Source organism: Petaurus breviceps, unplaced genomic scaffold (genome assembly GCF_028583685.1).
Source record: "Petaurus breviceps papuanus isolate PSGF00001 unplaced genomic scaffold, PetGlider_PUasm1.0 90564, whole genome shotgun sequence".
Classification (NCBI taxonomy): Eukaryota; Metazoa; Chordata; class Mammalia; order Diprotodontia; family Petauridae; genus Petaurus; species Petaurus breviceps.
In genome coordinates, this window is record NW_027187275.1 from 6,058,615 (window position 1) to 6,071,630 (window position 13,016).

At 36.5% G+C, this 13,016-nt stretch overlaps 1 protein-coding gene across 1 annotated transcript in view; it reads left to right on the forward strand.

Annotated features, from left to right (window-relative positions):
- Positions 1-11,469, forward strand: part of PLPPR4 (phospholipid phosphatase related 4) — a 60,246-nt gene extending 48,777 nt beyond the window's left edge. The window contains exons 5-7 of the mRNA XM_069063403.1: positions 61-118; positions 1,671-1,844; positions 7,689-11,469. Of these exons, the coding sequence (XP_068919504.1) occupies positions 61-118; positions 1,671-1,844; positions 7,689-9,014 (1,558 nt within the window). The 3' untranslated portion in view covers positions 9,015-11,469. The remainder of the gene's footprint in view (positions 1-60; positions 119-1,670; positions 1,845-7,688) is intronic.
- The last annotated feature ends 1,547 nt before the right edge of the window (positions 11,470-13,016 follow it).

The window sequence follows — 13,016 nt, forward strand, 5'->3', positions numbered from 1 at the left end:
GATGAATACTAACTGTATATTTGAATTAAAGGGCATAATTTAACTGTCTTTCTTTGGCAGAAAGTCATTCCCTTCTCAACATGCCACCCTAGCAGCCTTTGCAGCTGTGTACATTTCAGTAAGTAACTATGTCATTTCTTTTCTATGTGTATTACAGAAAAGGGAAAGGGATGTTCACTCACTATAAGGGATTAATTACATTGTACAGCCATGAAATAAAATCACAGGGGACTTTTGACAGTGCTAAAGGATTAATGCCGGATCATCGGTGCCATGAAATGTCAAGTCTTTAAAACATTTTCTGTTAATATAAATTTATAGTCATAATATAATTATTCTACACACTTAACAGTATTGTTTCTTTTAATATACCTTTAAAGCTGAATTTCATTGTGTGGCTTAGTTCACGTGTTAACACATGATGTGTTAAAAAAGAAACAATTATCATTTCCTTTCATTATGTTATGCAGTAGACAGACAGCAAGGTATTATGGAAAGAGAGCTAGCTTTGAAGACAGGAAGAATTGGATTCCAATGGTTCCTTGGATACATATAGGCTGCGTGACCCTGGGCAATTCATTTAACTTCTCATTGCTCTAGTCTAGGCAACACTTCAAAATTATTAAGTTGCAGTAAAAGTACAAACTTACATTGGGAGAGGAATTTTTCTCACCAATGAAATCACAGGTCCCGTTCCTAAACTTGTCATATAATATGCAATATTCTCAACAATGTCTATGTGGTTTCCTATGCCTATAAATAAAATGAAAACTATATAATAACCTATATGAGGGCAACTAGGTAGAGAGCACCAGGCCTTAAATTAGGAAGATGTGAGTTGAAATCCAATCTCAGACACTAGCTGTGTGACCCTGGGCAAATCACTTAACCCTGTTTGCCTCAGGTTTCAAATATGAAATGAGCAGGAAAAGGAAATAGTAAACCACTCCAGTATCTTTACCAAGACAACCCCAAATGGGGTCATAAAGAGTTGAACACAAATGAAACAACTGAACAACATCAAAACAGACTATATAATGAATATAGTGACTGACATATTGGTAGCAGATAACAGGACGTGTTTGCAAAAGACTGTGCATAGTAAAGTGGTGATTGAAGTTTTTGGTTAATTGCACTGTATCTATCACCATCTAAAAGAAAATATTACTCTGATGTGTCCAGATAACTGGGACAAAAGACTATTTTCCCTTTCACTTGAAATTCATTATGTGGCACTTTATAACATGCAGACCATTTTACATACAATATCCCATTTAGTCCCTATCCCTGTGAGAAAGTTGCCAGAAAAGTAGCACTAGAATCTGCAGCACTGCCTTGTCTTAAGTGATATTCTACAGAGGAGGAAACCAAGGCTAGGCAGGTCAATAATTTGCACAAGTGTAGCTTGTAAGTCTCAGAGGCAGTATTTGAACCTAGATTTTCTTGAATTCAAATCCAGCACTCTCTCCACTATGGTAAACTACTTCAGCTCTAAAGACAACTGCCTCACTTCTCTGCTTCACATTGCCTTCTCCAAAAGTCAAAGTAGTTACAATGGTACCACAAGTAACAATTTGGGTTTTTTACTTTGAAATAGTGAGAATGTTTTAAAAATAAAATAAAATCACTCTGCTCAGTAAGCTGAACCCAATCACTTTTTCTCCTCTAAGATGTACTTCAATTCTACATTAACGGATTCTTCTAAGCTCCTGAAACCTCTCCTGGTGTTTGCATTTATCATCTGTGGCATCATCTGTGGCCTAACGCGGATAACACAATATAAGAACCACCCAGTCGATGTCTATTGCGGCTTTTTAATAGGAGGAGGAATTGCTCTATATTTGGTAAATAATCTATTATTATGTTGTACATCTATGGTATTTGACATACACTAAGTGCTTAATAAATGTTTCCTCTATCTATTTACATTTACTAACAAAATCCTTATCAAAAAGAAGGAAAATGTAAGGTAGTTTCAACAGTACTCATTTACTTAATGATTTATGTTTTAATTGAATTTTGAGAAGACTGTAAAAGTCTTTGGCTGTGTCTTCTTGTTCAGCAGACACATTACAGAAATACTCAAACCATAACTTTTAGACTAATGTATAAGCAATAGTTCATCCACAGAGTAAAATTATTGGCAAACATCCAAATGTAGCCATTGCTTCAATTACCATGTAAATGGATATATACAACACAAAGAGACAAGCTCATCAGCCCAACCAAAATGTATCATTCCATGTTTCTGTGATGATTTTGCCATTGGCCATGTAGACACACCATCTATTAATTTAATTGACAGAAGACATCATATTAATTCATGTAACTTTCCTGTTTTTGTACATATTTTACTGCCATGGTTGGGCAGGGGTGGGGTGGGTGGAATTTTGTAGAAATCTTAGCTGAGAAGTTTCTCAATTGTGTTATTAGAAATGCAAGCAAACATCTGCTCTGTCTTTAGTGCTTAGAATACTGAGGGTGAATAGAACCTTCTGATGGAGATGAAATAAAATCTCAGCTAATCAAAAAGATTTCTAGAGGCAATTTTTCCAAGTATAAATTATTTTCATATTATCAACATCAGTAATAATTATCTGACAGTTCTGCATCCTAGAATAGATTTCTCTTTCCTTGTGAAATCTAGTTTAATAATACTTAGTGTTTATGTAGTGCTTTAAGGTTTGCAAAGCTCTTCACAGAGATTTTTTCATTTGTTTCTTACAATCCTAGGAGATGAGTTATTATCATCTGCATTTTATGAATCAGGAAATTGAGGCAGACAGAGGTTAGGAGTCATGCCCAGGGTCACACAATTAGGAAATATAACTGGTTTTGAACTCAGGTCTTGATTTTTTCAAGTTTTGTTGTTTTTTTTTTTCCCCCATGACTCCATAGTCCTGATTTGAAATCTAGCATGCAATACACCAAGTCCCATAGCTGGCTCCAAGAAAAAAAGAACTCAGAAAAATAAAAGGTATTTGATTCCAAATGTGACCTTTAGGCATTTGTTTGACTATCTGTGGAATTGTGAAGACATACGGGCATCGTGGTTGTAACTATAGTTTTATGGACTTATGGACAAGTCAGATAAGGAAACTCCCTCAAAAGATGATGTTCAGCACCTTCTTAGCAAATTACAGTCTTAAATAGCTAACTGGAACACTGAAAGGTTAAGTGACTTTCCCAATATCAGACAGAAATGTGACTTCAATATACATATATGTTTACATTAAAACAACAATAACAAATATATATCTGGAAAGGTCACAACCAGTGAAGATACAACATTGGGCAACAATTTGGGAATACTGAAAAGTACTTTAATTTTTTTTTTACCTAGAGTGTAACTTCTTAAACTGAATCTATGAATCTTTTTTTAATTTAGATAACTGTAGCTCAATATAACTTGTTTCCTTTGGAATCCTATGTACTTTGTTTTATCCATTTAAAAACATTATTCTCAAAAGTAATCTATGAGCTTCACCAGACTGCCAAAGGGGATCATGATACAAACACACAAAAATGAATTAAAGAGACTCTAATCCAGAGTGATTAGTTTTAAAAACTTTCAAAATCCTAAAGGACATTTCTACAACTGAAATCACCCCTCCACACATATTTCAAGCCTGTGTACCACCCTTCACACTATCCCCAGTTTTGAATGGTGTAGTTTTGCTTTGCTTTGCTTTGTTTTATTTCATGCCTATCAATAGATAAGGTGGTTTAATTTGGAGATCATTTGGTTGAAAGTTTTCAATCTCAGTATCTAACAGAAGTTATGGTTTACCAAAGGCAGCCCCATTGCCTCCTAATATAAGAGGGGTAAACCTACAGCCAACTAAGGAAATATCTTTCATTTTCCAAAGCAATACTATATTTAGAAGGCCTACCTCTCTCCAATAGAGAATTTTTTTTAAATTAATCAATCAATAAACATTAACTAAGGGCCTACCATATGCCAGGCACTGTAAGGAGTTTATAATCCAAATATGAAAATTTCTTAAGCTATCTATAAAATAACATTTGCCTTTTATTGTCTATTATACTTATTTGGAGCTTATAAAATAATAAAATATTTTCCCAAATGTGTAAATTTAACTCTATGTGCCAAAAGAACTTTTATTATTGTCTGACCATTCTTTAGTACTTAGAGTAATGTCAGTGAATGGAACCTTCCCCTCTGAAATAGACAAATAATTTGAAATGAAATGTCAGCCACAAGAGTGAGGCAAATCTAAAAACAATAGCTTTCACAGAAGTAAAAAAGTAATTGATAAGGTGATTTTGGCCCCTGACAGATAGAGCCAAGACCTGGAGTATAGTAAAGTCAAACAGCAGAGGTGGATTAGCATGGAAAGCAGCTTTCATGCCCCAACAACCCCCGTCAGAAATCCATTTCCCCAAGTTGACCAGGAATACAAATTCTTGTCCATGAATTTCATTGTTATAGATGAAAAACTTTTTTTTTCCTTTGGTTTCCTTCCCTCTAGTGCTGTCCTCATGCTTGATGTAGGTTTGCATTAACTCAGCTCAAGATGGTTTATCATTAGTCTTCTCTCATTTTGTACTTCTTTGAGTTCAAAAGTCTTCAAACCTGGCCCATTCCTTTCTTTCCAGTCTTCTTGTACTTTATTTATCCCCTATTCCTCACACATAAGACTGTCTTCCAACTCCATGCATTTTTACTGGCTCTCTCACATACCTGGCACGCTTTCCCTCCGCATCTTCACCTCTTGGCTTCCTAGCTTCCGTCAAGTCCAAGCTAAAAATCCTGCATTATACAAGGAGCCTTTCCTAAGTAGCAGAGTAGATGGAGTGCTGGGCCTAGAGTCAGGAAGTCCTGAAGTCAAATTTGACCTCAGATGCTTACTAGTTGTGGAAAAGTCACTTAACTTCTGTCTGCCTCAATTCCTATAGTATCTATTTCCCAGGCTTGTTGTGAGGATAAGACACAGTACTATTTGCAAAGAGCCTGGTACATAGTAGGCACTATGAAAAGGGCAGCTGTTATTATTATCTCCAATTTGTCTTGTACATAACTCGTACATAGCAGTATGCGTATTGTCTCCCCATTAGATTGTAATCTCCTTGAGAGCAGGAATTTTCTTTTGTCTTTGTTTCCTCATCATTTAGCTCAGTGCCTGGTACATAGTAGCCAATTAATAAATGCTTATTAACCAATTTACTAACTGTACTTCCTCTCACATGGACCGATCACTTTTTTTAATGACTCCTCACTTAGGCAATATCTTTGGGGATTTGATAATTTTCTTTGAACTAATTGATAAACTGAAAAATCAAAGATTAAGTGAATAACTTAACTAGACTGAAAACCCAGGAATTATCGAGTTAAAAAAATAAACTATCATTTCATAATGATACTATATAAATAGGGGACAAATCCTGAAGAGACAGCTAGTCAAACCAAAATTTAAAAAGAGTCAACTCTTGATTGTTACAGGATCATAAATCTTTAGCTAGAAAGGACCTCAAAGGTCATTAGGTCTATCTAACAAGTAAGGAAATGGATATGGCACAGAAAGTTTAAGCAACTTGCCTAAGGTCATAGAGGTAGAATTTGAAAAGAAAAGTCTTTTTGTTTCATTTTGGGACCAGTATGCTTTCTGCCATACCATATTTCATTTATGGCATCTAATAGGTGTTCTTCCCATAAAACCAAGCTGATCTTAGGGCCTTGACAGACTGAATCAAAAAGAAATTTAGCCACTGTCATTTTGGTAGTTAAAGAAAAATATTATTTCACACAAGGAACATAAAACTCAACTATTGTGAGTTTGCTGATTTCTTGGGGTACCTCTGTGTGATCTAAGTTTAAAAATTCTGAACAAATTATCTCTTAGTGGGGATATTTATTCAGTTATTCATGAACTGAATGGCAAGCCAGTGATGTCCAAATTATGCATTTTAGTTCTATATCCCCAGAATACCTTGTCCAGTTCTGTGCACATAAAATACACTCAATAAACGTTGCTGTTTGTCACTTACAATTGCAAATCAATCAATTAGGAGCCCTTTTTAAAGCAATTACTGTGTGCCAGGTACTGTGCAAATTGCTGAGCATAGAAGAGCTAAACTGTGGATTCTAAAGCCAAGTAGATCAGATTTTTTTGAATGATCCACTACATTTCCAAAAGTTCTACTTTCTTATGGGATTATAGTTGGGAAGTGAATGTACTAAAAATTATTTCAGCCATTTGAAGAGCAATTGGGCAAATTACTCCTCCATCCAATTCAATTCAACAAGTTGTTAAAATGTTTACTAAGTTGGAGTTGAGGAAGGTGGGGCAGAGGAGAGTGTGAAAGTGACGAAGAAGCACACATTCTGGGCATGAGGGATATCTTTTGATCCTCCTAACACTGTGAAGTATATGTTATTATTGTCCTCATTTACAAATGAGGAGCCTGAGACATAGACCAAGTAAATGACTTGCTTAGGATGACAAGGCTAATAAGTATCTGAGACAGGATTGAAACTCGGGTCTTCTCAATTGCAAATATGTTGTAGAGAGTAAGACATCTAGCTATGTGGAATATGTGAAATGAAATAATATGATACAAGACTGGAAAGTCAAGTTAGAGGCATATTGTGAAGGGGCTTTAAATTCTAGGTTAAGGAGGGTGGCTAGGTGGTGCAGTGAATAGAGCACTGGCCCTGGAGTCAGGAGGACCTGAGTTCAAATCTGGCCTCAGACACTTAACACAAAAACTAACCATGTGACCTTGGGCAAGTCACTTAACCCCAATTGCCCTCCAAAAACAAAAAAAAAAAGAAGTATACTTATAACTCCAGTGTCGGGATGACCTGGGGATCAAATCCAGGCTCAGATACTTAGCACCACACCCAGAAATAACTGGCCGTGTAACCTTGAGCAAGTTACTTAACCCCAATTGCTTTAAAAAAAAATTCTAGGTTAAGGAGTTGACAGAGACACCAATTAGAAAAATAACACTTTTTAAAGTAACATATACAAAAACATTATGCATACCTTTTTCCCCATTGTCTTATATGACTTCCCCCTACCTGGAATTTGTTGATTTCTCACCTCCAACTCTTTGAATCTTTTAAAGTTTCCTATAACCCTCCACTCCAATGCTACCTCCTGCAATGGATGGAGAAGGGGTACTTTCCTGATCCCCTGAACTGCCAGTCCCTCCCCAAAAATGTTATCTTACTTCTTTCATCAATATTATATATATAGCATTTGTGTGTATACATACATATATGTCTATATGGTTTAGAAAATGATTTACATATATTCCCTCATTTACATATAGTATATGTTGTCTCCTCCAATCAACTGCAAATTTCTTGAGGGTCAGGATGGTTTCATTTTTTTTTCTTTTTATCTCCAGAGCCTAGCTGAATATCCAGCACATATTAGATGCTTTATAAAAATTTAATGACTAATTTATTCTTCAGGGAAAAAAAGAACATTAATAATAAAATACTTCATATTTCTGAAAGAATAGCTGAGCAGCATATCAACTTATTTAGTGATACTTACTTGACAACATATTTGCCTTGGTTTGGACAGCAGCAGTATTTGTCTCTGAAGTATCACAGAAAATATTTATCTTCTCTACTTACTTTAGTAGGAACAATACAGAATCTAAAACGATTTTATTTTTCTGCCACTTAACTGTGTATTTTGCCTTGACATTAGGGATTATATGCTGTCGGGAACTTTCTGCCAAGTGAAGACAGTATGTTTCAGCATAGAGATGCTCTCAGATCTCTGACTGACCTCAACCAAGACCCAAGCCGAGCTTTATCTGGTAAAAATGGTAGCAGTAGTGATGGGATTGCTCATACTGAAGCAATCCTAAACCGAAATCCAAGAGATGCGAGCTCACTGACAAACCTCAAAAGGGCAAACGCTGATGTGGAAATCATCACCCCACGAAGCCCCATGGGGAAGGAGAATATGGTCACATTCAGTAACACACTACCCAGGGCCAACACCCCTTCGGTAGAAGATCCTGTGAGAAGAAATGCATCAATTCATGCCTCCATGGATTCTGCCCGCTCAAAGCAGCTTCTCACCCAGTGGAAGAGCAAGAATGAAAGTCGAAAATTATCCTTGCAAGTCTTAGAGCCTGAACCTGGCCAGTCTCCACCAAGATCCATAGAAATGAGGTCAAGCTCTGAACCAGCAAGGGTAGGGGTTAATGGAGACCACCATGGGCCTGGAAATCAGTACCTGAAAATCCAGCCTGGAAATGTCCCAGTATGTAACAATAGTATGCCTGGTGGACCAAGGGTGTCTATTCAGTCTCGACCAGGTTCATCACAGCTGGTGCATATTCCTGAGGAGACCCAAGAAAACATAAACACATCTCCTAAAAGTAGCTCTGCTAGAGCCAAGTGGCTGAAAGCTGCTGAGAAGAGTGTTGCTTGTAGTCGGAGCAATAGTCAACCTCGGATTATGCAGGTCATCGCCATGTCAAAGCAACAAGGAGTTCTACAGAGTAGTCCAAAGAATACTGAAGGTAGCACAGTCACCTGCACTGGGTCTATCCGTTACAAAACCTTGACAGATCATGAACCTGGTGGGATTGTGAGAGTTGAAGCCCATCCTGAAAACAATCGACCAATCATCCAGATCCCATCTTCAGAAGGTGAAGGGAGTGGATCTTGGAAATGGAAAGCCCCTGAAAAAGGTAGTCTTCGTCAAACCTATGAGCTCAATGACCTCAACAGAGACTCCGAGAGTTGTGAGTCCCTAAAAGACAGTTTTGGGTCCGGAGATCGGAAGAGAAGCAACATTGACAGCAATGAGCACCATCATCATGGAATCACAACCATCCGTGTCACTCCTGTAGAAGGAAGTGAAATTGGCTCAGAGACATTATCCATCTCCTCAAGCCGTGACTCCACATTGAGGAGAAAAGGTAACATCATCTTAATTCCTGAAAGAAGCAACAGCCCAGAAAATACTCGGAATATCTTCTACAAGGGAACCTCTCCAACACGAGCTTACAAAGACTGAGCAATGACCATTGCTATGGGCTGGTCCACCCCAGAAAGATCACATGTCAATATCACTAGTGTTCTCTATGTATTTTTTGAGCTGGTGTGGAAAAAAAAACCCACTCACTATGCCAAGTCATTCATCATCAGCCCACCTGTTGATAAAAGGCAAGGAACTGTCATCTGCATGGGCTTTTGTATTTCTTTTGAAGGGGGGAACAAAGCACAATGCAAGAACCTAACCAATGTGAAGCATTTTCCTATAACGTGTTTCTCCAGACCCAGAAACATCAAGTAATAATTTTTAAAAAGACATTTTGTTCAGTGAGTGTGCCAACTTTGGGGGGCTTTATATTTACACCTGGGATCAAGAATATATGTACATGCATATGTATATATAGAGATAGATAGATGTATATTGCAGTATGTATTGACTTCACCTATTCTTCACCCCACATTTGATAACAGGTGGTGCTGTTCTAATGTTAACATATTTGACCATTTAAACTTTTATTGATCCGTGACATGTTGGTGTGCAGTTCCTTGTAGAGAAATACTGCTTTTATGATGAGGATGCTAGCTGCATTGTGGTAGAATAGGAAATCCTCTTTGCTTCCTTGTCGTGGTTCTGTCACATTAAATGGTCGAGAAGGTCATGCGTATCTTTCTTTGACGTGCTTTCTACAAAGGCCCTTGGTGGCATTTCACTGAGATGTCATGACCAACCCTTCTTCTGCACAGTTTCATTGCTGCTCAATTTCATCTAAATACAGGTGCTACTAAAGAAGACCCTGCTTCTTAGTGGGTAAACTTGTATGATTGTGTTGAACATTTTCCCCCAAGGTTTTCTTTAAGGGACACAAACATATTTGACATTTCCATGACTTCCCCCTTTTGTCTTGTCAGCTTTATGGTTCTTTTCACCATTTCTTCTAAAAACTAGAGCATTATCCATATTATCCTGAACAAGACATGCTAATATATTCTTGGAAACTAAGATAATCAAACTTGGCCCTTAGTAGTTGCCAACAACCTAAATAGTAATGGTTCAAGACAACTCTTACAAGGAACTATCCTACCTGCTTTACTTGGCATCTGGTCCACATAGCTCTCCCCACTAAAATACAATTTAATTCCAAATTCTTCAACTTGGAACACACTGGGATTCTATAAGAAATTAGCTTATGCCACAATAGTTGATTTTTGTATTTCTTTGAAATAAATTTTTTTTACACTCCAAAAAGTCAGGATCTGAAAGAGTGAAAATGAACCGATCAGTTTAATATATTTGACAATGCTCCTTTAGGTTGGCCTAAGAATCTTCAAGTGAATATAGCATATGTAGGGGCTGCTTATAAAGGAAAGGATGCATCAATATCCTTTTTTCAACCATGAAACCGTAAGCCTGCATCCAGGGATATTGATCCCATCCACAGAGATATATCTTAAAGAAATAAACTAGTTTTTAAAATTTTCCAAATAAATGAATTTACAGTTTTTTTAAAAGTATGAGTGACCATTTGGTTCTCAGTGTTTAATATCAAATGTTTTTTACTCACTTCCTAAGGATTCGAACATGCTGGTTTGGTGATGGTCTTTGGAAAAAGGTCTATTGATTTTGACTTAGTTCAGTGCCCTGGTGAAGTGGGCAGGCAAGGTTTGTTTGTTTTAGGAGAATGACACCCTCAGTCATTAGCAGCCTCAAAAAGAAAAAGGTGGGGGTGTAAGCTAAAAAACATGAACACCCAGAGATTGTGATGCTATGGTGAAGAGGACAGAATTGGGAAAAATGGCAATAAAACAAAGACTAAACAAGGTCCTTTCTGATCATTTAGTTCTCAAAGTGGGAGTGAAATGTTGCCTTCCTCCCTCCCCTCTCCCACACCACCCATCTTCTGACAGCTTGTACAAGGGCGGAAGGTGGGTTGGTTTTAGTACTCTGAAAAATAACTGCATTATTTCAGGTGCAGTATAATATTTCCTAAACTTTCCTATTTCTTAACAGAAGATTTTAAAATACTTATGTAGTCATTGGAGAGGTTCTTTTTCTTTAAATAAATATTGATATATTATTTTGTACTCAAAGTGCCAAAGGCTACAGTTTTTAATAATAATTCATCAAATTATATGACAGTATTAAAGAAATATAATAAGATATTCATTAGAATTCAGACCTCTGCATGTATATTTGATAAGATGTCTTTTGTATAAAATAAAATAACCTTTGTTTACATTCCACTGGGACCTTAATTTAAATGATTCAAACCAACAGGTGGCATTTCTTCTCAGTGTTCAATTTGTCTTATTTACTGAAGGGAGTGTGTCTTCCTTCATTAGGCTGTGCTTTAATGAGAAAAAAAAGTATTAAGTAAAGAAAATTAATTATGTTTTTAAATGAAATATATATATACATATAGTATTGTGTTTAATAAAATGTTATGCAATGTTTTCCAGATTGAAAAGAAGTTTGTAAATTGGTATAAATGTATTTTAAATACGAATTGATGCTATTGTGAGTTTATTGTGCTACTATCATACAAATAAATATTGAAATTCCTCACTGAAAATAAGTTATTTTATTTTAATTTCAAAACAGAGTATATGACTAGCCATTGGGTAATAGGATATAAGCTGAATAGATGTTAACCAACCAAGACAAATGATCGTCGATCTAAAGCCAAAAGAAAGCTTATAGGCTATCAAGTCATTTTTTTATATCAGAAAATAGGTCCAGAGGTTATATCACCTACCCAAGGTGAGGCAAGGATAACTATTAGAGCCAAGATTCGAACTTAAGACCCCACTAGTCCTAGCTTTGCCTCAGAGAAGCTCTGTATATTTGAAGAAGCTACTTTTCTTCTTCTATCAAATGAAAAGTTTGAAACAGATGATTCACAAACTTTAAAGTTCTATAAATTTAGTAGGGACCAATATGGAGTTTGTTTTTTTTTTTTTTTGGTTAGGGAACAGAAATAGCAGAAATAGAAAATGATGGGCTGTGTTCCAGTGTGGATTTTTTTAAAGGAAAAAGTTTTGGTTGCATTAAACAATGAATCAGCCAATTTCTATCAATCTCCATTACTAAAGGAGCCTCCTTTCCCCATTGTATCATACATAGCAACTATTAACAAAAAAGGAAAATGTCTTCTATATATCAATGACTTCTCTCCTTTTAAGTATTCTTCTAATAGGTTCCAGACACCTTTGATGTTGTTATAACAACATTTAGTTCCCTTGATGGACCTTAATAAAATTTTCACAAGTGTACACATTTTTCATAAAAGGAGGCATATGCATATAGGTGTCTTCATATGTGTGTGTATGTATGTGTCACATGTCTGGAATCAGGATGAATTTAATTTAGGATATTTTAGATTAGCCTTAGGCTATAATTGAAAAAGAATTGCATTAAGAGTTGGAAGAGGGGTGCCTAGGTGGCACAGTAAGTAGAGCACCGGCCCTGCAGTCAAGAGGGCCTGAGTTCAAATTCAGCCTCAGACACAATACAAAAAACTAGCTATGTGACCTTGGGTGAGTCACTTAATTCCAATTACCCTACCTTTCCCCTCCAAAAAAAAAGAGTTGGAAGAGAACTCAGTGACCAACTGGTTCAACCACTATCTGGAAATATAAGTGTCATTACAATACATCTCACAAGTGTCATCCAACCTCTGCCTGAAGACTTCCATTGAGGTGGGACTCAATGACTCCTGAGGCAGTCAGTTTTATTTCTTGCTAGTTCTGATTGTTGGGAAGTTTAGTTGTTGTTGTTGTTTTCCTGAATTCAAGCCTAAATTTGTCTCTTTGCAACTTCCTTTAATTGTGTGTTATTTGACCTCCTGACAAGCAAAGGACCCCCAACTCCTCTTTCACTTGACAACCCTCCAGACACTTGAAAATAGTAACCACACTCCTCTCTGCATCAATTCATCAAATATCAATCCACAATTAATCATCTATTTGTCAAACCTTGTGATAAATGCTAGAGATAAAAACACAAAAAATGAGATAACCCAGGCCC